The sequence below is a fragment of the Garra rufa genome, chromosome 17 (assembly GCF_049309525.1).
Source record: "Garra rufa chromosome 17, GarRuf1.0, whole genome shotgun sequence".
NCBI lineage: Eukaryota > Metazoa > Chordata > Actinopteri > Cypriniformes > Cyprinidae > Garra > Garra rufa.
In genome coordinates this window covers 20,548,073-20,572,607 of record NC_133377.1, presented here as the reverse complement: position 1 = coordinate 20,572,607, position 24,535 = coordinate 20,548,073, and the positions used below count along the sequence as shown (strand labels likewise).

The following is a 24,535-nucleotide window of genomic DNA, read 5'->3' as shown; positions in this document are numbered from 1 at the left end:
TCAAATGTGATGTTCAAATAAGGGGAAGTAACTATTGACATAACTGTGACCAAGAATTATGTCTAAAATCTAGTTTGAAGTCCCAATTTGTTAGAAATTAAATATTTGTATTTTTCTTTCTTTCTTTCTTTCTTTCTTTCTTTCTTTCTTTCTTTCTTTCTTTCTTTTGTTTATTTATTCATTCCATGATAGTTTTCACTTTAAGAACCAATAAATAAATAAATAAATTAAATAATAATAATAATAATAATAATATTAATAATAATAAACAACCAAACATCATACAAACAATTTATTTTATTGTATTATTTAATCCATGCTAGTTTACATTTGGTTTATGAACCAATAAATAAATAAATACATAATAATAATAATAATAATAATAATAATAATAATAAACAACCAACTAAACATCAAACAAACAATTCATTTTATTTTATTTTTATTATTTAATCCATGCTTGTTTACATTTGGTTTATGAACAAATAAATAAATACATACATAACAAACAAACAAACAAACACACACACACACACACACACACACACACACAAACAAATAAATACATAAATAAATAAATAAATTAATTAATTAATACATTAATAAATAAATAATAATAATAATAATAATAATAATAATAATAACACAAAACAACCAACCATCAAACAAACCATTATTATTTTGTTTTGTTTTGTTTAATTTAATTTCACTATTATTTTTGTAATCCATGTTAGTTTTCATTTGGTTTATGAACCAATAAATTAATAATAATAATAATAATAATAATAATAATAATAATAATAATAATAATAATAAACAACCAACCATCAAACAAACTAAAAATTAAAAATTTAATTTAATTTAATTTAATTTAATTTAATTTAATTTAATTTAATTTAATTTAATTTAATTTAATTTAATTTAATTTAATTTAATTACTGGTAACTAATATAATAATATACAACAGGGTGATCTAATCATCATGTCATAAAAGGTAAAAATATCCCATTATTTGTACTCTCTATGATAAAGTATTGTTTTATTGATTTTTTTTTTTTTTTTTTTTTTTAGTGGCACCCTACATGTTGAGTTTTCAAATATTAGCTTTTTTACAGTATTTATTAATCATGTGTGTTCATGTTAGTTCAGGTCGATTAGACACTAACAAATACTTTTTGGATTGAACAATGTTTTAGTTAATGATACAATTTACAAAGATTTTTCTTAGTTTGTTCATGTTAATTATTGTAACTAATGCAAACTAAAGGAACCTCTTTGTGAAGTATTAATTTGTACCCATTATAATAATATTACATTTTAATATTTTAAAACAAAGCCTGCATTTATGTATGTGTGATATTTATTTAAATTTACCTTGTTATGATCTTGGAAATCATAACCCTTCCTTTTTTTTCTTCTTTTTTTCTCTATAACATCATAACTCACATAATCATAGAAAATACATATTCAAGTCAATGTCTGTATGAAATGCATAAAAATAATAATAGATAGCGGACAGAGAAAATGGGCATCTTGCGATTAGGGCGAAGGGTGAAGATAGACAGTGAAAGGATAATAGAGTCAAGAAAACGGCAGAGATAGGCTAATCAGCACTGAAAATCCAATTGCAGCCCACCAAGATAAATAATCCTTGCTCATTTCTCCATATCGGCCGCATTTTCTAGTCCAATCTCCCACCAGATTACCATTTGCTCAATGTGTCAATTAATTTTCGCTCACGCCAGTTGCAGACAGATCTAATCCAGCACAGTGTTATTTGAAACGAGCAGGCATGAAACAGCTTCAGCCATGTATTTCCAATCAGAGACACAGAGATGTTGGCATAGATGAGATAGAAATTGATAAATCCTTGTCACTGAGATGCATATTAACAGAGTGACACTGTGCGGAAGAAGATATATATTCATCCGAACACACTCAGACAGATCACAAAAGGGTGACTGTAGCAGAAAGAGAATAGAGAGATATTTCTAGAAAGTTAGATGGCTAACTGAGTGTGATAATGTCTGGAAAAACATTTGCACACATCAGACGAAAGACAGGAAGCAGAAATAACTGTTAAATAATCTTGTACAGATTACCTCACTTGTGCAAAAGCACACACACACACAGGTATTATCAGGTGAGTCTTAAAGATGACACACTCTAATTTTGCATTCAATGTAATAATGTGCACCAGAGATGCTTTATCGTGGAGAACGGTCACGGAGCTTGTCTGCAGGGGGGAGAAGAGCGAAAATCACGGGTAGGCTGGTATCTTGGTGAGTTTGTCCTTTCCATTGCCAATTTAGACAAGACAAACACATTATCAATGTGGGGAGTCTCAAATGAAAGGCACGTTGTGTGTTTGCTGTTCAGCCAGAGTGAGAATTATGGGCTCTGAGGGGCGGCTGACCTACCAAAAAATAGCCTGAAATCTTTAAAGACTTCAAAACAAAAGGTTGCAGGGGGTCTTAATATATGCGATGTTATTTTCACACCACAGTCGGATTTTTCTTCCCTTACAAAAAGTGAAAACGCTACAAATTGCACTATATCTGTTTAGTTGTAATCTGGACAACTTTCATATGTGGAATTTTTGAAACTTGACATTTGTCATTAATGCATGCAGAACTGGGTAGATTACTTACAAATTGTAATCCGTTACTGATTTTAAATTACATGACGAATCCATTACATTACCCATTTTAAGTAATACAATCAGATTACTTTTTGATTACTTTTAGATTACTTTTGACATAAATCATTTATCAAACTGATTTAAACATGCAAATAAGAAATGAAATGAATTTTAATGATTTTGAAAGACAAAAGCTTTTCAATAGTACATAATAATTTATGATTAAATAAAATTGAGTGATAATCAAAATAAATAAATAAATGTGTTCATCAGTAGTTGATGCAATTTTGAAACACTTCTTAATCTGAAATGATTTGGTAACACTTTATTTTAAGGTGTCCTTAATACAGAGTTATTACCTACACTGTAAAAAGTTTTCACCAGTTTCAACTTAAAAACTTTTTTAAAAGTTTAGCAGACGCTTTAAGATTTTAAGTTAAATCAACTTAAGTAATTTCTTAAACTCACAAGTTATATCAACTCATTTTTATTGTAATAAGTTAAAATGACTTGTAGTTTTAAGCTGATTTAACTTAAAAACTTAAGGCAGCTGCTGAACTTAGGTTTTTAAGTTGAATCTGGTGAAAACGTTTTACAGTGTAGTTAAGTACTTAGTGTTCCGTTGTACTTACATGAAACAAAATGTACTTACCATGTAAATTCGAATGAATTTAGTATAGTTTTTAGTTTTTATTTTAGTTTTTTTTTTTTTTTCTATTTTTAATTGTTTGAAAAACCTAGACGGTTTGGCTGATTTTTACCAAAATTGGCTCAGATCATCTTCAGACCATGATGGCAAAAATTTATGGAATTCAAGATGACTAGTCAAACCGTTCTCGAATAACGTGCAAACAAATTCTACGAAAAGCACATAAAAATGGATGTGAGGCTATATCTTTGCAACGGTTTGGCGTATTAAGTCCAAACTTGGTATGTGCTATAATCAGCACACTGTAAAAAGTTCCCTTCCGAAGGGAACTCTCACTGCGTCCTCTAGAGGGCGCTTTTTGGGAACGCTGCAGCGTGCCTCGAGTCTGAAGAATGCATAGAAAAACTACATGAAATGGCCGGCGCCAGCGTATGACGTCACCGCAGCGCGTTAGTCGCTGCCGTTGCGTCACTACCGGGCGACCATAACATAAAAGAGGCGCCCGTGCAACACAATACATCTTCGCTGTCTTCAGCTTTCTCGGTCTGGATGTGCATTGGAAGAAACGGTAAGAATCCTTTCTTTGAACTACTATCATGGCAAGCACTAGCAAGTCGTTTAAGCGGTGTGTTCATCCGTGTCCTCGTTATTTGACACCTGATGACACACATGAGCTTTGCGTATTCTGTTTGGGCGAAGAGCACACACGCGATGTCCTTGAGGGGGCATTGTGTGTACATTGTGAGCGCTTCCCTATGAAGAAGCTCCGGTCTCGTCTGTCTCTCTTTCTGAGGAAAGATGAGCGTTCACTTGCCCCTCGCGGTTCGGGTCCTGCCGTTGCCGAGGCACGGAGGAAACTGAGCTCGTGGGGCTCGCAAGTGGAACTGGCTGACGAACTTGAGAGGGGTCTCTCTCTCTCGCCAGCCGGAGACGATGACAGGCTCCTAGTTGATGATGATGCGTTATCGCTGACGTCGTCAGATCCAGGAGCAAGTGCTCTTTTGGGTTCCACCCAAGAAGAACAGGAAGTGCTAGAGATGGATGAAGACGCTGAGGCTGAATCCTCTCTACCTTCCTGCCCTGCATACGAAGAGCTGCTAGAGGTTATGGACCACGCCACGGCCAGGCTTGACCTGCCGTGGAAGCGGGCTAGAAAGATAACGCCGCGGGGTCGCCTCGACGAGCGGTATCTTTCAGGCCATAACCACCCAGCTCCGGTGAGTCTCCCATTCCTTCCCGATCTTCATACTGAGATCGAGAAGGGCTGGAAAAAGCCGTACTCGGCGCGCATTCATAGTTCGTCCATGGCGAACTATGCTAATATCGAGGGATTGCGTGACCACGGCTATGAGAAGATGCCCCCTGTTGAAGAGACGCTAGCCTGCTATCTCTCCACAGGGCGGGCCTCCTCTCTCAAGACTCCCTCTCTGCCTTCTCCGGCCCTGCAATTAACATCCCGGCTGAACGGCAGAGCGTATGCAGCAGCAGGTCAGGCGGTGGGTGCACTGCACACCATGGCAGTGCTCCAAGCCTACCAAGCCGATCTGCTGAAAGACCTGGACAACGGTCAGGGTCTTTCTCCTGACCAGGTGGCTGAGCTCCGTCGCACCACGGATCTCGCTCTCCGTGCCACCAAGCAGGCCGCTACCCACATGGGCAGGGCCATGGGGGCTATGGTGGCTACGGAGAGACATCTGTGGTTGAACCTGGCTGATGTCGGGAGGAAAGAGAAGGGCTTTCTTCTCGACGCACCGGTTTCGCCATCTGAGCTTTTCGGTGCCTCCGTCGAGACGGTGGTCGAAAAGTTCAGAGAAGCGAAGACGCGCTCAGCTGCCTTCAAGTCCTTTATCCCTCGAAGGCCCAGGTCTCAGCCCGAACACCACAGGGGTCCTGCTCCGCCTCCTTCTGAGGAACAGAGGCAGGTGCAGAAGGCTAGTGTTGCATCCCGCGCTCCTCCTCCCCCTGCGAGCAGGTCTAGGAGGCGACGCGGATCGAGAGGTGGCAGACAGGATTTAAGGGAAGTCATCCAAGCGAGACAAAATTCTCGCAGGGGTCAGAGTAATACCTAATAAAACCTCTCCTTCCCTCGGTCCAGTCGGGTCGCCATATTAATTCCCCTGTCTCCATTAAAGCTTCCTGCACTCCCCGGACCTATGATGTTCTTTGGTGGTTCTACCTGTATAGAACCCTAATTTACTGACGGTCTGGAATCAAGGCGGTCTCTGAGGGGAATCCCGCCTCTTTCTATGAAGCAGGATGCTTTTAAATGGGTGAGTATGATCCGTTTTTTACTTTGAAGGAACTTCATACTGTCTCAGGCCTGTGTATGTTTTCTCTCTTCACAGAAGAAATACGACAAGTCTACGGCAGATGCCCCCCTCTGATCCTATGGATTAAGGTTACGGCAGTGTTTTGCCCTCTCCACTCCACAGGCTGTGCGGTAAACCAACCCTTACAGCATATATTACACATAGGACCTTGTCCTCTTCAAGGTAAGCTCCCTAAGTCTTTCTTGGGTTTGCCCTTGGTATGTTTATGCTGTCCTTTGCAGGCCTAGTGTAGACTTATGCCCTATTGAGACAGGAGCATAACTCCCTAGTTACGCCCCCCCTATGGCTGGATAGGCGTGTTGCCTGCAGGGTTTAGGTTGCGTGTTGTATTTTTCCCTCAGAAAAAGGTGGAAATATCTCGACGGAGCACCCCTCCCTTCAAACGGTTGTATGGTGGTGTCCGTCTACACAACACTTGTTCCAGCACAATCAGGCTTCCCCCTTCAGTGGTTAAACGAGCAAAAGGAAATTTTCCTTTCTCCCTAGGTAAGCATCTTAAGATATTTATGGTTAAGATTGCACTAGTATGTTTAACTCTGTTGCAGACGGCCTGCGTGCGAGGATCCGCTTCGTGTCCTCTCCTAAATACGGTTTCCATGGAAACTGAGTGTCTACACCTGTTGAGACAGGCGTTCACTTAAATAGGAGTGCCAGCAGACCGGAGTGCTCGCTGCGAACTCGGAGCAGGTTTGGTTGCTCCCTTTTCTGCGGAAAAGGTTCTTATTTGAGCTCCACCTGGTGACACGCTTTCCAGCTGGGGTCCTGATTCTCGGCCTATTTGGTGTGCGCTCCCCTTTCTGAGGAAAGGGTTTTTATGTAAATCTGAGCGCCACTTTGTGACTCTCTTCAAGTCGCCTCATTCTAAGCCTGAGGGCTGAGGCAGCACCTGATGTAGGATCTACACCCAGGCTGACGAATGTCTCCCCTACAGAGGGTTTGAGCATCCTTCGGTGTTTAACACCTTAGAAAGCCGTCACTTTAGGATCGATTCTCGCTCCCCAGGCCTAGTTCCACTTCCCTTTCTGAGGAAAGGTTTACGAAGTGTCTGAACTAGGAAGCTGCCCTTATTCGTTTCGGAGCTTCCCAGAACTTTCAAGGCAAACAGTGCTCCCCTTTCTGAGGAATGGGTTTGTTAAGGTTAGGAGCTCACGTTCCTCCCTGTGCGCAGGATTGCTGGAACGGACCTGAGCTCCCCTAATCCAGGGTTTCCTTCAGAGCAACTTCCCAGGACGGAATGCTTCCTCCCTCCTGAGGGTAGAGGGTATAAACACACTAAACACACAACATCGATTTGATAACAGCGCCATCTCTTGGTCAAAAGTGATAAGCCATTAAATCGTATTACTAGCAGTTCTACATTACTTGTCTGTCATGTTGACAAAAATCATCTTAAAATGGCTTCCTTTACTCATTGTTGCAGTTGGTCTGGTGCTCCATGCTTAGCTCCTAATAATCTCCCTGCTTGCAGCTATATCTATTTTTATTGTTGTATTCTAATTTGTTTGGCTTCGTAAAACACCACTGTGAATGTAATTTAGACCGAGACAGTATATCACATATAAAAAGAGGGTTGAGTCCCCGTTAAAATCCAGGTACAAGTCAAATCACTGACTTTATTGTGTCTTAAGTTTGAAAGCTGCCCATTTTAGTTTAATTAGTTAAACATAAATGCATTCCTGGAAATCAAAGTTTAGTATAAGGTACAATCTAGACCTGGAGATTTTAATGAATGAGTGCCGTTATGTGATTCTCATAGTGAGTGCTGTTAACTTTGTGGGTTGTCAATCTGGTTCTCTTACCCAGGCTGAGTTGGACTGGTTGAGCTGGTTGAGCATGACGATGGAGGTACAGCCGTAGTCGAACACCAGTCTCCAGAAGTCGGCGGTGGTGGTGGGCAGAGGGTGAGGGGTTACCACGAAAGCAGCCGGCTGCAGGAAGCTGTCCATTAGTGCCGCGTTTATGTAGTTGTTGCCGTCGCCCTCGGTGGAGACGAGAAACGCCAGCGCCCGGTCAGGCGGCAGCACGTCCATGCTCCGGTTCTTCTCACGGTTGCGGGGCAGTAGAGAGACGCTGCACTCCTCCACATCCAGGTGAGGAGTCACAGAGTTTAGAGTCTGAAGAGAAAGAAGTCAGACACAGAGAAGAGACAAGGGATCAAAGGGTGTCTGAATTCACGCAACAGACGTGGAATGATACAACTAAGTGAGACAATGCAAAACTATGCAGGCAATAGCTAGAGGCAAAAATGACCAACAGGGCAAAAACGGAAGAAGTGTAAAATCCCATGAAAGAGAATAACATTTTCAATCCTTCAGCCACTAAAACATAAAACACACAATGATTACAGCCTCAAATAAGTTATTTTGCATAGCAATAAGCAGTTTAACTGCTCAAGACAAACATGGGAAACGCCAGAAGACAAATTCACCATGAGTTCCCTCAATATTTTCCTATAATGCTATTTTACAGTTCATTAGTTAAACAAGGTCTTTGGTAAACATATTTTGATGATACTTGGATATTTTTACAAACATGAGTATGTAAGTAATTAAAAAACAAACACACAAATACAGATGTGGATCGAGTTATTATTATTATTATTATTATAGTAATTATTAATATTTTGAATTAATTTGTATCTTTTAACTTTATTTTTTTAATTAATTTTATTTAGTTGGCATTATTCTTTCTTTCTTTCTTTCTTTCTTTCTTTCTTTCTTTCTTTCTTTCTTTCTTTCTTTCTTTCTTTCTTTTAGTCTTAGTCATTTTTTGTACATTTACAAGTAACTTTATTTATGGCAAATTTCATTTAAGTTTTCATTTAATAATTATATTTAAGTATATTTTAGCTTCAATTATTATTATTATTATTATTATTATTATTATTAATTATTATTATTATCATTTAAAATACATTTTTACCTTTTATTTATTTTTATATTTAATTTAGTTGACGTTTTGTTTTTAGTCTTAGTTTTAGTAATTTTTGTACATTAACTAGTAATTTAATTTATTTACGGCTTATTTCATTTAAGCTTTTATCTAATAATTATATTTTTGTATATTTCAGCTTCATTTTTTCAGTATTAAGAATAATAAACTTTTGAGCGGGTAATTTTTATAAATACAGCTATTATGTTATCTTGTGGACTACATGTAAACATATTTTATATGCAATATCTTATTTAGGTCAGTACTAAATAAACAATAGCATGTATGTTGTATGATCCATCTTACTGTATACTGTATTGTAAAATAATTAACATTTTGCAGAATTTTGCAGGGGGGTGTAAACGTTTGACCTCAACTGTAAATATTGTAAAACAAAGTAAAACATTTTTTTATTTATTTTTATTTTTCTAGCTTACAACCTCAAGTGTAGAAAGATGCAAAGAAAAGCACTGGAAGCTAAAATGATTTTGTCAGGCAAATAATGTCTACAGAGCTTAATGGCTGAAAATAAACGCACACTGGTCACATATGAATACTTCTTCTATGAGCCTTGAGGTGAATGAATCAGCCTGAGAATTATGCAGATTATTACACTTGATGGGGTGAAGTGTTTCAATCCCGATTGGTTCTGACAGCACAAATGGGACATTACAATTATGATTATTAAGATTACATTGGCTCTGAGGAGGACAGGGACAGGTACACAGTCTCGGAGCGGCAGGCATGAAGCCATTAATAGCTTGATGTTAAAAACACACACATGAGTGGAACTGTAAGGTGAGGGAACACCTCATTAAACCCTCTCTAAATGAACGAAAATAGACTCTTCAGCTGGTTGACTTCATCACAGTTTGAGCTGTGAGTTAGTATGCAGCACTTAACCTGGATGAAACAAAATTATATAATTTGCATAAAGACCCAATGGAAATATCATAAAATGAATACAGTTCATACAAATCAAAGCCTCTGTGATCCTCTGGTCTCTACATTAGTTTTATTTTCAAATTTAAACATTTAAAACTTTATTTGAAAACTTTTTAATTATTTATTTTAGTTAAACATTTTATTTCAGTTAATAGCCATTAGGCATTTGTGATTTTTGTTTTATCTAATATTTATATTTAATTTTATCTTAATTGCATTACAATGATAAAATGGCTAATTTAAAATTTGTAGTTAAAAATAAAAATACTCAAACTATAAAAACAAGTTTTGCTTGTTTGTCAGAATATATTTTAACATCACTAAATACATTAATTCATACAAATAAAACCCACTTTAATTTGTTAAATCAAGTAAAAATAGCTCTCCAGAGTAACTGTGTTCTCTTTCAGCCTATATTAAAAAGAAAGAAAGAACAAATAATTAAAATGCATGAGGTTTTAATCTCCGGCTTCAATCAGTGCTCCTAATTTTCCCAAAGACAACTCCAATTACACACCATACATCACACAATCTCAGCTCATTTCTCACTTAAACGATTATGCATATATTATGTTTGGCCTCCTTGCATGGTCAGAAGTTTTCAAGCACTATGGTTTGGCCATTTGGCTTGCTGAGATCACTTAGGAAGCTGTTTTAATTTGTCAGTGTGTTTCAGCAGTACCTCCCACTTGGACCAATCTCAGCACACAGTGTCTTCCTGGGTCTAAGCAATGGGATGCAGTCAATGTACTTGAACAAGTGGCATCCGCAGTGCATTAGCAGAGTCCACAACATTAAATTGGGCTGTAATTAGACTGTAATCAGCAGTAATATTGCTGGATAATAACTTGCTAAAGAAGTAATAAGCAATAGGCATGATAATGGGTGTCTCATCTCATGGGTCACAAAAAGGGTACTTCCTTATATTTACTGGAAAAAAGAGCAAATTTCCAAAAAATGTGATCAGTGACTTTATTCACTATTTGAGAGTTCTGGGGCCAGTTTTGTGAGAATCCTATAAATACAGTAAAAACAGCAAACATTTGACATATTAATACAATTTAAAAGAACTGGTTTCTATTTGAATACATCATCTGAAAGCTGAATGAATAAATCAATTGATGTATGGTTTGTTAGGATTGGACAATATTTGGCTGAGATACAACTATTTGAAAATCTTGAATCTAAGGGTGCAAAAAAAAAAAAATCTAGATACTGAAAAAATGCTTTTAATTTTGTCTAAATGAAGTTATTAGCAATGCATATTACTAATCAAAAAGATCCTAACAATTTTTGGCATAAAGGAAAAAAATGATAATTTTGACCCATACAATGTTTTTTTGACTAATAATATACCCAAATATACCTATGCTACTTAAGACTGGTTTTGTGGTCCAGTGTCACATATGCTGCTCAGATATTAGTTTTATATCCGTTTTTACTGCTAAATACATTTGTGGAAACCATTACACAGGTGCATCTCAATACATTAGAATGTCGTGGAAAAGTTCATTTATTTGGTCACACTTTATATTAGGTGGCCTTAATTATTATGTACTTAAAAGTACAATGTACTTAATGTGGTCATATTGCATTGCAAAACACTTTTGCTTCTATTAAGGTGGGATATAGGTAAGGTTAGGGACAGGTTTGGTGGTATGAGTAGGTTTCAGGGTGGGTTAGGGTGTAAGGGTTGGTTCAACAGTGGTAATTACAGAAATTAATTACAAATGTAATTACATATAGGTTTTTAAAAATATATAAATACAATGTAAAAACATGTATGTACACAATAAGTACACTGTACCAAATTATTAATTTAAATGTAAGTACATAGTTGTTAAGGCCACCTAATGTAAAGTGGGACCAATAATTTCAGTAATTCAACTCAAATTGTGAAACTTGTGTAGTAAATTAATTTAATGCACACAGACTGAAGTAGTATTTTAATTGTGATGTTTAATTGTTTAATTGAGCTTGGCTCACATTTAACAAAAACCCACCAATTTACTATCTCAAAAAATTAGAATACTTATAAGACCAATAAAAAATGGTAAAAAATAAGTACTCAATACATGGTAGGGGCTCCTTTTGCTTTCAGCTCATCTGCATTTTTGGTCTCTTGTTTCTCATTTTCCTCTTGACAGGTCTGGTGAGTTTGCTTACCAACGCCATGGTCATTAAACCAACTTTTGGTGCTTTTGGCAGTGCGGGCAGGTGCCAAATCCTGCTGGAAAATGAAATCAGCATCTTTAAAAAGCTGGTCCGCAGAAGTAAGCATGAAGTGCTCTAAAATTTATTGGTGCAGTGACTTTGGTTTTCAAAAAACAGCAGCAGATGACATTGCATCCCAAATCATCACAGACTGTGGAAACTTAACACTGGACTTCAAGCAACTTGGGCTATGAGCTTCTCCACCCTTCCTCCAGACTCTAGGACCTTGATTTCCAAATGAAATACAAAACTTGCTCTCATCTGAAAAGAGGACTTTGGACCACTGGGCAACAGTCCATTTCTTCTTCTCCTTAGCCCAGGTAAGACGCCTCTGACGTTGTCTGTGGTTCAGGAGTGGCCTAACAAGAGGAATATGGACAACTGTAGCCAGATTCCTTGACACGTCTGTGTGTGGTGGTTCTTGATGCCTTGTCCATTTCTTGTGAAGTTCACCCAAATTCTTGAATTGATTTTGCTTGACAAGCCTCTCAAGGCTGCGGTTCTCTCGGTTGGTTGTGCATCTTTTTCCTTCCACTCAACTTTCTGTTAACATGCTTGGATACAGCACTCTGTGAACAGCCAGCTTCTTTGACAATGAATGTTTGTGGCTTACCCTCCTTGTGAAGGGTGTCAATGATTGTCTTCTGGACAGCTGTCAAATCAGCAGTCTTCCCCATGATTGTGTAGCCTAGTGAACCAAACTGAGAGACCATTTTGAAGGCTCAGGAAACCTTTGCAGGTCTTTTGAATTGATTAGCTGATTGACATGTCACCATTTTCTAGTTTGTTGAAATTAATTGGTGGGTTTTTGTTAAATATGAGCCAAATCATCACAATTAAAGGTGCCATAGAATGCATTGATACAATATTTTAAATTGTTCTCTGATATAGAAGGTATATGGCATAGGAAAGGGCAAAAAATCTCCAGAAACGGTTTTACAAGTCCATTTACAACCCTAGGATTTGTCCCTAGAATGAAATGCTCTGTTATTGCCTTATTTGGAAAGTCCATGAATATTAATGAGGGGTGCTGCTCTGATTGGCCGTTTCACAGAGCTGCTCATCTCAATAGCTTGCACATGGAGGAAATATATATTAAATTACGAAGCTCTAGCTGCTTTTAATATGCGGTTTGTTGAATCTGCCGTTTTGAATCAGCGACATTTTACTCTCACTATTGTAATCGCATGTGCTCTGTGTAAAGTTATACTGCAGCTACACAAGTACTTACCACACAAGGTTAGATGTTGTCAGTGATGCTCAGGATCTGTAAATCATTTGCCATCATCAGCGCAGTCATCTCTCCTTTTATGTGGTAAGTGAAATCTTATGTAGGGGAGAGCGGGGCACAACCTAACACTTTTTGAATTTCACGGTTTATGTAAATCCACTTGGGGTTCAGAGTACAATATTTATCCACATTATTTTCACATTTGTCTAGTACAAATATATCGCTTTGTTTCATATTTACAGTGTATACGTTTTTCGTTATTTACCTCAAAAGAAAGGAAGTGAAACGTGACAACATGCCCCATAGATGGGGTACATTGTAACATCTGAGGGGCACGTTGTAACACGACCATATGACAGCTTAAAATGTTATCTGATCGAATGAAAAAAAATATACACAACAAACTAAAATATTTTGTCAGTAAAATACATGTGTTAACTTTTTCAAATGAAGTAATGACATTTTTTAAAAAAATAAAAATGATCTAATTTTGGAGTTTGACAATGAACACATCGCTACAATGCTTTGAACGGCCCTGATCGCAACACACAGCTGTACAGTAGTTCAAAACAATGTGGACAAATAGATGAAACACATTTAGACATTCAGAAAAACACTCTCCTCCCTCCACACGCAGCTCTCATAGAACACCACACACAAAACGAGCCAAAATGCTTTACATTTCTTGAAATAATAACTTCTGAACATTAAACATTGATTGTCAGCCTTTATTCACCTGTTTCTTGTGGTTTCTTATCAAAATCCTTAAGTCAATAGTGTAAACTGCACCACTAATGTCACAGAATAGCATAGTTTAATAACAGCGGGGCATATTGTAACACAGTGTCACAACGTTCCCCGTCTGCGTGACTGGAATATAATATAGGTTAGTGTCTTCTGCTGGTTTGCGAAGCATTAATAAACTATCTAAACTGATAAATAACAAATTGGAGATTAAAATAATAGCAGATTTGTCTAATTTTAAATGAATACTAAAAACTTAAATTAAAAGTTTACTTCAGCCAGAAATGTACTTTTACTATGGTAAAATAAATATTCAGCGATATCTTCAAAAGGCTTTTGAATTTTGGCGCTCTTTTTCTCTGCATAGTGTTGCTATGGCAACTAGTAAATACTGTAAATTTGGTTATGCTAGCATGTGTGGAAATATTTAAACCACGTGTGTTACAATTAACCCCGCGTTAGGTTGTGCCCCGCTCACCCCTACTGCAATGTAACAGGCTACCGCTAGCATTAAGCTAACGATGTCCCTTCAGTGGCTTGCCTTATTTTACTGATGTACTGAAGTTACTGATTATTGGGCTATGCAAATGTTGGGGGCAAATGTTTTCATGACATTCTAATTTATTGAGATGCACCTGTATATTTTTCAGGATTTGATTAAAGTTTAAAAGAACGGCATTCATTTTATGGAGATCTTTTGTAACATTATTAATGTCTTTACTGTAAATTCTGACCAATTTAATGCATCCTTGCTGAACAAAAATATTAATTTCTCATCTAAAACATTTGAATGGCTGTGTATCACGGTTTCCACAAAAATATGAAGCACTACACCTGTTTTCAGCATGGATACAAATCAGAAATGTTTCTTTAGCAGCAAATCAGCATATTAGGATGATTTCAGAAGGATACTATGTGACATATAGGTATATTTGTAGCAATATCCAAAAATACATTGTATGGGTCAAATTATCGATTTTTCGATCATGTTCCATGAATATGATTTCTAAATTTCCTACAGTAAATATATCTAAACTTAATTTTTGATTAGTAATATGCATTGCTAAGAACTTAATTTAGACAACTTTGAAGGCGATTTTCTCAATATTTAGATTTTTTTGCACCCTCAGATTGCAGATTTTCAAATAGTTGTATCTCAGCCAAATATTGTCCTATAAATATTGTCCCTAACAAACCATACATCAATGGAAAGCTTATTTATTCAGCTTTCTGTTGTTCAAAAATGTTTATGACCGGTTTTGTGGTCCAGGTTCACATATGACACTAAAGACTGGAGTAGTGATGCTGAAAATTCAACTTTGACCACTTCGGCTAACAACGAAAGTGAAGGTAGTCTTTTCTGAGTCTTTTGTCCTCAGCTCATTCACTCACCTGAAACTCTTCTCGCAGTTGAGAGGTGTTGGTCTGAGAATCTACACTCAACATGTCCTTATAGGTGAGCGCAAACTCGCTAATGGGGATGGCGGTCTCTCCACACAGACAGGCCTCTAGTATGGCATCATGGATGAATATATACTGCTCCTGAAAGAAAGATTGACACAGAAAGAGTCAGCTCAGGACAGAAAACTGCTTCAAAGAAATGAGGCCATGTCAAAACATGCACGATGCAGTGTCCAATTATTTGCCTTTATCTGGCTTTAATTAAAAACGATGTGACAAAATGTCAGAGAGATTAATCGAGGGGGCAAATATTAGCTTAATTTAGCAGTGTAGGAGGGAAATGTCAAAGTCAATCAAATCTATATTCCCACATAAAGATTTTAAAACTCTTTTGCACTCATCTACAAATTGCCATCAGCAGAATGACTTTCGACTTTCGAAATTGTGGTGTATAACAATAGATATCACTAGAAATAATTATAGAAATTTTCTGAAGAAAATGTGAGTGATGGTTGCCCATGCAAACAAGCTGCCACTGAATTATGATTTTCTGGATAATTCTGAAGTGTTTTTAGTGTATGTGGTTTCTAGGGTGTTTGGGGATTGCTTGCTGACCTAAAGTAACACAGATGTACTGGAAAAGCCTACCTGTGGAAGCATTTCTGCAAAATGTTGCATCTTGCTCATTTGGTGACACTTTCAAACTTAAACATCCTATAAAAGTAAAATCTGGCAACACTTTAATATGTTGTTATGTCAGCAGTTCAGAAATTAATTTTTTGGCAAGTGGCACTAAGGTTTGTTCGCATGTCTAAATGATGTACCACCTACACCCTACCATAAAGCTAAAAGTGAATTTCCTGAACCAACCATGACATTTCATTTTCCTTCTACAAGTTTGTGCACTTGTTTTAAAAGTCAAATGATATACCAGGTGGGCTGCTAATCAAGTTTACTTCATCAGAAAATACATACATTAGTCAATGTGCTGCTTGTATAACAGCATAGATTTACTGTCCCCTGAATATTACTCAACATATAGCCATTATTGTCAAAATAGCTGGCAACAAAAGTGATTACACCCTAAGTGAAATTGTCCAAAGTGTAAATTGTTTTGTGTTAGCTCCATTGTTATCTGGCACTGCTTCTACACCTTACGCATGAGGATGCCCCACAGTTGCTTAATAGGGTTCAGGTCTGGAGACATACTTGGCCACACCATCACCTTCACCTTCGGCTTCCTCAGCAAGGGATCGTTATCATGTTGAAAAACTGCCGTTCTGCCTAGTTTCTGGAGGGAAGGCATCATGTTCTGTTTCAGAATGTACACTACATAATGGAATCCATGTTTCCCTCAGCTCCCCAGTACCAGCAGCACTCATGCAGCCCCAGACCATGATGCTACCACCACCATGCTTGCCAAACACGGTTATCTTCGTCTCATCAGACCACAGGACATGGTTCTAGTAATTCATGCTCTTGAACAGGTTGTCTTCAGCAAACTGTTTGCAGGCTTTCTTGTGAGCCAGCTTTAGATTAAGGCTTCCTTCTGGGACGACGCCTATGCAAACCGACTTGTTGCAGTGTGTGGTGTATGGTCTGAGCACTGACAAGCTGACCTTCTACTTCTGCAACCTTTAAAGCAATGCTGGCAGCACTCATGCATCTGTTTGTTAAAGCCAGGTTCTGCACGTGATGCATGGAACGAGTGCTTAACTTTGTTGATCGACCCTTGCAAGGCCTGTTCCGAATGGAACCCGTCTTGGAAAACCTCTGTATGACCCTGACCACTGTAGTGTAACTCGGTTTCAGGGTGTTACTGAACCTCTAATAGCCTTGGCCATCTTTGTGGAGAGCAACAACTCTAAATCTCAAATCCTCAGAGTTTTTTTTTACTATGAGATGCCATATTGACTATTCAGTGGTCAGTATGAGAGAATTGTACTTAAAGTCCCCCTGAAATCAAAATTAAAGTTTTTTGGCTTTTAGTATGAATATATTAGCCTTAAGATTATCTATAGTCTAGTGTGCTTCAAAACAACGACAAAATTCGCGTTTACAAGATATGGGCATTCAAAACTTACAGTCTCGTCACTTCCGCCAATATGAATCAAGGATTTGGATGATATCACCGTGCACTTCAGTTTCTCATCAAACGTTCTGTCCAATCAAATGCTCTCTAGAGTCCGTAGTGTCCCGCCCCCTACACAGAGACGCAATACACGGAGCAGATCATATGCGCTCATATGTGCGGTCGGCATGTATTAAACTACACAGCCTCAGCATGATAATGATCACTATTTCGTTTTAGCAAGTTTCATATTGAATTTGTGGGGTAATTTATTAGTCTGTGGCTGTCATAAGCTTACAAATGCGGCTTTGCCGAGCTCAACGGCTCTGGCCCGAGCAGATATAAATGGAACGCTATTGGCTATTCAAAATTAGTGGGCGGGGCTGGGCGATATGTTTTTGTTTCAGTTAAAAGTACGTCACCACATAGAATAACGCTGCGTGTTTCAAGGCACTTCAGCGGACCTTTAAAGCACCAAATTTTAACTGCTCTAATTCAAGATGCACAACTGTATGGTCCTGTCAAGCAGACACAAACATAAACATGATGAATAGGACATGTGGCTGTGCATGGTTAAACAACATACTGCTGTTATCACTTAGGGTGTACTCATTTTGTTGTCAGCTATTTTGACAATAATGGCTGTATGTTGAGTTATCTTCAGAGGACAGTAAATCTATACTGCTATAAAAGCTGTGCACTGACTACTCTAAATATATATACAAGTTTAATTTCTATAGTATTGTCCCTTGAGAAGATATACTAAAATGGTTGCTGAAATGTGACGGGTGTACTCACATTTGTGATACTGTATATAAGTATTAGATTGACAATTGTCAGTCTAATTTATCATTGCTCTCCAATCTGTCCAATATCTCTCCTTAACAAGACACATGATTTCAGGTCTTGTTCAAAATGAATTGCAAAATTAAGTTAAGTATTAAAAAATAAAAATAAATATATAACCGTAAATATGAGCAATCAAATTAATGATGATTGTCAAACAAGCATCATAGAGACATAAGTGTCTTTAATTAGATCACTATTAATTTCTAAAGTGCTCTTTTGATTCTGGTTTACTCTTTCACTCTATTAAGTTTATCAGAGGGTTAAAGGTCAGGCATCAGCCATCTGTTTTATCCCTGTTGAGGAAGTACACTAGACTGGCCTTCAGTTTGCTGTTCTCAATTCATATATCATAAGCAACAGTGTGTAACAGTGTGGGCAGAGATTTCATATGCATTATAAAGCACTCTAGACAGCGTGGCAAGATGTGTTGCATGGCCTTGCTTTTGTCTTGACAGTGTTCTTGTGATATTAGGTGAACAGCGATTATACATCGAATTATGGCTTCTTCTTTGTTGTCCAGCCCCTTGAGGGCTGACCTGAATAGAATAGAAAAAAAAAAATCTTCACAGCTACTTTCGTCCATCAGTTTATTAACATGCAGTTCACCAACTCATTCTCTGCAGACAGACTTGAGTTACATAACTAAATGAATTTGAGGGAAAAGAACAAAACAAGGACATCGATTATTTAAAAGTAACACATTTTTATGCAAAACACATTTTAATGTTTTTAAATCCCTTTCAGCTAAATTTTGTTCTGGTCCATTTTTTAAATACTTGTTTCTGTAAAGAAAATACAGAAGTTGAAAGCAAGGAAAATAGAAAACTGGAAGTTGGCACAAGCTATTTCATAAAATGAATAACTGAACCGCCTACTGCTCTTGTATTAGAGATATTAACATTTAGAAGCAACATGGATTGCCACTGGCAAACCATTGTAATTCTGTATTTCCAAGTGAAACAGGATATTCAGTGAGAAAAAAAAAAATGTGGGACTTAATTTCATGCATCAGGATTTGATGAATATTTTGGAATTTTGGAACATCACTCACATGAACCAAACTCTGATGTCAAATGAACTAGGGTAAGCACCAAAAGTGCTTAACATTTTAGCTTCCTTTTACAAGTTTGCACTTGCAATAAAGAAACTCAATGTTGTACCAGGTGCGCTGCCAAGCAAGTTTATTTTATCAAAAAAAAAAAAGCATTGCATACTGAAGTATCTAATGAAAATATCAAAATGCATTAATTTGCAAATAATGCACAACGGTAAAAATGTTTTACATTTACATTTAGAAATTTAGCAGACACGTTTATCCAAAGTGACTTACAAAAGAGAACAATGGAAGCAATCAAAATCAACAAAAGAGCAATAACACGCAAGTGCTATGACAAATCTCATTTAGCCTAACGCAGTATACATATCACAGTTTTTAAAATTATATAATAAATAAAAGGAAAATAGATAGAATAAAAAAAGAAAAAGCAAGCTAGTGTTGGAGGCCTAAAAAAAAACAAGCAGTAAGTAAATTAATAGAGTCTAAAAGGTCATGATTGCTAAGGACTCAGCTGTTCGGATTGAGTTGGGCAGGTCATTCCACCAGAGTGTAAAAGTCTGTGAAAGTGATTTTGTGCCTTTTTGGAATGGAACGCAAGCTTCTAGAGGTCACATAAGTCGGAAGTAATGAATTTAGGTAAAGGGGTGCAGAGCCAGTGGTGGTTTTGTAGGCAAACATCAATGCCTTGAATTTTATGCGAGCAGCTATTGGTAGCTGAAGAGAGGTGTGATGTGCGTTCTCATTAAAAAAATATCTGGCAGCCACATTCTTTATTAATTGTAAAGGTTTGATAGAACTGGCTGGAAGACCTGCCAAAAGAGCATTGCAATAGTCCAGCCTGGACAGAACAAGAGCTTGAACAATGAGTTGTGAAGCATAATCCGAAAGAAAGAGCCTGATCTTCCTGATGTTGAATAAAGCTAATTTGCAGGACTGGGCAGTTTTAGCAATGTGGTCTGAGAGAGTCAGCTGATCATCAATTACAACTCCAAGGTTTCTGGCTGTTTTTGATTATAGTTGATGTGCCTAACTGGATGGTAAAATTGTAATGAAATGATGGGTTTGATGGAACCACAAGCAGAGCACTTGGCAAGGTTGAGTTGAAGATGATGGTCCTTCATCCAAATGTCTGTTAGACTAGCTGACATCCGAGCAGCTATCGTTAGATCATCAGGATGGAATGAGAGGAAGAGTTGTAACATGTTTTACAGACCACTAGTGTTCACTGCAATTGGAAACAATTGGAAACTGTATGTACAATAGGGGTGTGCAAAGCAGCCGGTATTTGTATCTGTATTTGTATTTTTTGAGGGGGGGAAAGTATTTGTATTTGTATTTGTATTCGAGTAAAATTCAAAATAGGTGTAAAAATCCTGTTTTTTTTGCGTTACACTTCTAATTTATGTTATAGTGTAAGTATTCTTTAATTATATCCATTATAATAATTATGGATATGCAATATTGGTTGATGTTTTTGAACATGTAACAAGGAATGTCACTGAAAAGAAAATAACATAACAGCCATTACCTTATCCATGGTTAAACCAACTACTAATAAAATTCCATTGTGAACATTATGAACCCCACCACCGCTGAACAGACGGAATAAAAACAAATAATACTTAAAAGAACTCTTCTTCTTCTGAATGAACTTCTTTCCCGTGGCGTCTGCCGTTGCTAAGCAACCATGACCTGATCTCTCAATGAAGACTCGGAAGTTTCAGCAAAGCATAAATGGATTTCCAGCATTAAAAATCGCTTGCAGTAGCTCTGCTATTAAATTTATTTAAAAATGGTTATTCCTGTACAGATATGATAAGATGTTCCTCCAACTTGGCTGTTTTTTCAGTGTTATTAAGGGAAAGGGTGAAGCTGATTGGTTGGTTCTTGTCACATGACCTGCGTGCACTTGTGGCATTCTGAGAAGTTGAGATGTATTATGGAAAAAACGAGCGTGTAGCACCGTGTGCGCGTCGCTTCCATTATGAGCGCGCATACCGCGCGTCTACATTTGAAATAACGAACTTGAGCGCGCATGTGAACGGCCCCTAATGGAATAATCTCCCGATCAAACTCTGCTTCCCAAAAGCTATAAACTGCCTCTGGAACCCAGTTAAGGTACAACAATCTATTCAACAAAAATAGTGATGCAGTAAAGTCTTTTTTTGCTCAGCTGAGTCTTCTCTGTTGCTGTGTGTAGCAGCCTGTGTCAGTCACCTCTTTTACCCCCCACCCCCGACTCCTGAATGTCACTCACTCACTCATGCGGGCATGCACTGACTGCGGTCTCATGAGGAAACGCAGCTTTTTGATATAAAGTTTTTCTTGTTCCCGAATACAAATATTTTTTAAAGTATTTGTTCGAAATAAGTATTCATAAAAAAAACACACTATTTGTGCCTTTCCGAATACCGTATTCGGGTTTGGCTCCACCCGTAATGAACAGATATGTTTTTGGACTCCTGCAATAATGTAGGTAAAATCTTTTCATCTAATATCTAATAAAAATAACACTAGCTTAATTGTATTATATTTATTTGTTTTCTTTTTTCTTTATTATATAATTATCAAATAAGGCCTCCAACACTAGCTTGATCTATTCTTTTTTTTCATTATGTTCATTATATGATGTTTGATTAAACAAGGTTCAGGAGGAGCACGATCAGATAATCAACCCATTCGGCACAGGTGCAACCTGTTTAACCAATCATTCAATCAGCGCATCCTCTATATATTACCAGCCGTCTTACCTCCATCCAGCGATAGTTTCTTGGCATCCCTCCTCCACCCCTACTCCCCACTTCTAATCTGTTTCGATCCTACACTAGCAGGGGGAGTTCTCTGGTTCCGGCCTGTATTCCGGCCCGGAACCCTTCCCCCGGACAGCACGCCAAAATATGCTTAATGCTCGCTCAAGCAGATTAGATGTAAGGGCGAACTCGTGAAATAATGAACAAACACACACACACACACACACACACACACACACACACATATCGTTGCCTTACAATTATAAGGTTCTATCTGACATTTTTGTCAAAATTGAGTTATTCACATATTCTTATTCTGTGACAACTTATTTACATTATGTGATGTTTTTTTTTTTTAAAGTTGTGTACATTTTAGGACTTTTTATTTAGACAAGAAAAAGGTTCTATCTACAGAGTCAAACTATAACTTGGTTCTATAAGGTTCTATCTGTGAGCCAATCAACACTTCGAATGCAAACAAGAGGACCAATCAGGATCAACTTTCTTTGTCATGTCACCGGACTGCTCCATAACAGCAGGAAAGATTAAACGTAAAACAACAATTGCACGTCTGTAGAATCAATGAGTGCAATTCACATTTATTAAGTGGCACTGTTTAAAACATAATGATGGCGTGATTTTTTTTTTAACTCATAATTACCGCTACCGGCATTATATACATTACCGGCATAAAACAAATAATAGTATCTGCAACTGGCTTGAATGGCTTTACTGCAGAGCAATTGCTTAATGTAAAGTAGCCTACATAATGAAATATAAGTGTCACTGTCGTTTGATGTTGAATGTGGTCAATAGCGACCAAACTGTTGTTATTAAAGATGTTGAAAATGATAGTTTTGCGAATATGGTTGAAAATGGCTTTTTGTGGAATAAAGTCCTTGTCAGATGGATTAGAGTAGCTGTTTTTTTTTTTAACTGTTTCTGCAATAATGTCTTTAATTACCCACTATAATTACAAAATTAACATCTGCTCTGGACAAAATATTCAGCACTGCCTTTTATGCCTAACTTAAACAAGAAACAAATATTTGTCCTAAAATATTAAATATTAATATTAAAACATTAAATTCTCATACATGCTGACACATTGTTACAACAGTAATTTATGTTTTAAAACAAATTGTAAGTAAACTACTTTTATTTCTTGAAAATTGTTGCTTTAATTAATGTCTTGCAAGATAGAACCTTATAATTCCAAGCAGAAAATGACTTTTTAGAATTATAAGGTTCTATCTGCATTTGACCTGTTCCCAAAATCACCATTTAAAAATCTGAGAGGATTTTGATATTGTACATTTTGAATACATTTAGGGTTTCTTTTATTCTCATGTGGGAAAGAGACTTGTTCCCCATATCATTTTTGCTATATAGAATGCAAAAACTTTGAAGCTCAATATCTCAAAACCACTCGGAATGCTGATAGAATATAATTTATTTATTTATACAACAGTTCGTTCTGGTTCTCAAATCTGATTGGTTGAGAACCGTGAGATATTCTACTGGTATCGCTACAGGAACGACCTTTCACAATTTTGCAATTTTGTATCACTCCGCGTGTTCTAGCCGGGAACTTTTTTTTTCGGAGTTACATGGCGGACGTCCAAATCCCGTATCATTTTATAAATATTACTCTTTTTGTGTTACGGAATGTAGTTTTAAGAGGTTTTCAGGCGAGAATGTACTTGTTTATAGTTCAAATATGCAGTTTGTTAATAAAGATAATGTCTGTTTGAAAATTTGCTTCGTCGTTTTCGGAGATGTGAGACCCATAACGTCAGGGGGCGTTCTGCACTCATCAATCCGCTCAAGAGCGCTCTCACCACGGCCAGATCTTCAGGAATTTACCGCTGGTACCTCTGATGTCTCTGTAGTGGTTACACATGACATGTAATTCATTGTGGGTAAATCTAACGGACAGTCTTTTGTCTCATTAATCTATTATTTGTTCCAGAGAAGAAGATAGTTCATCTAGCATGTTTATGTAAATTCAATACTGAATGCTGCCTTTACTCTTGACTGAATTGCCTAGCAACTTTTTGATGCCTGTTTTTGTTGTTGTTGTTTATTAAATATTACTACTCAATAAATAAAAATGTATATAAACTATATTTTAAATAACGTATTTAATAATAGTATTTAGTATTGAGTAACGTGCGTGTATCCGTGGTGATTTTAGTTAACGTTACATTGTTCCGCCTTTAGATGGCGACAAGAGACCGTTTTATGAGTGAGCAGTTAATGGTGACTTTGGGACTTTTAAAATGAAAAGTTAAGTTATTTTTAGCTTCAACAACAGCTTGCTACAGCGAATAAATGCACTGAGCAACAAAATCGCCCATAACAGATGAACAGATATTAACGCTTTCTTCAGTAAACATTCAAACTAATGTCATATCATCATGAATATGAATAATGAATGCTCTATCAGATGCAGGTACGTTAATCACTCGCTCAGTCCATCTCTCTCTCATAAAACTCAAACGTGATACAGTGAGATTTTAATGCAGTAATACAATAGGCTTTCAATGAAGCAACTCAACATTCCTTCGTTACTAGTTCTAAAGTGACGTTTTGGAACTAGTAACAAAGAAGCTTATGCTCAGCTGACTAACCGTCAAACTTTGATTTGAATTTGTGGCGGATGGAATAGTTCGCACAAAAGAGGGCTTTTAAAGACACTCCGTTGTTATTTTGTTTATGT

At 37.1% G+C, this 24,535-nt stretch overlaps 1 protein-coding gene across 1 annotated transcript in view; it reads right to left on the bottom strand.

Annotated features, from left to right (window-relative positions):
• Positions 1-24,535, bottom strand: part of ptprua (protein tyrosine phosphatase receptor type Ua) — a 404,456-nt gene that overhangs the window by 9,555 nt on the left and 370,366 nt on the right. Inside the window, exons 23-24 of the mRNA XM_073821437.1 lie at positions 15,078-15,227; positions 7,420-7,734 (exon numbers count right to left, since the gene is read on the bottom strand). Of these exons, the coding sequence (XP_073677538.1) occupies positions 7,420-7,734; positions 15,078-15,227 (465 nt within the window). The remainder of the gene's footprint in view (positions 1-7,419; positions 7,735-15,077; positions 15,228-24,535) is intronic.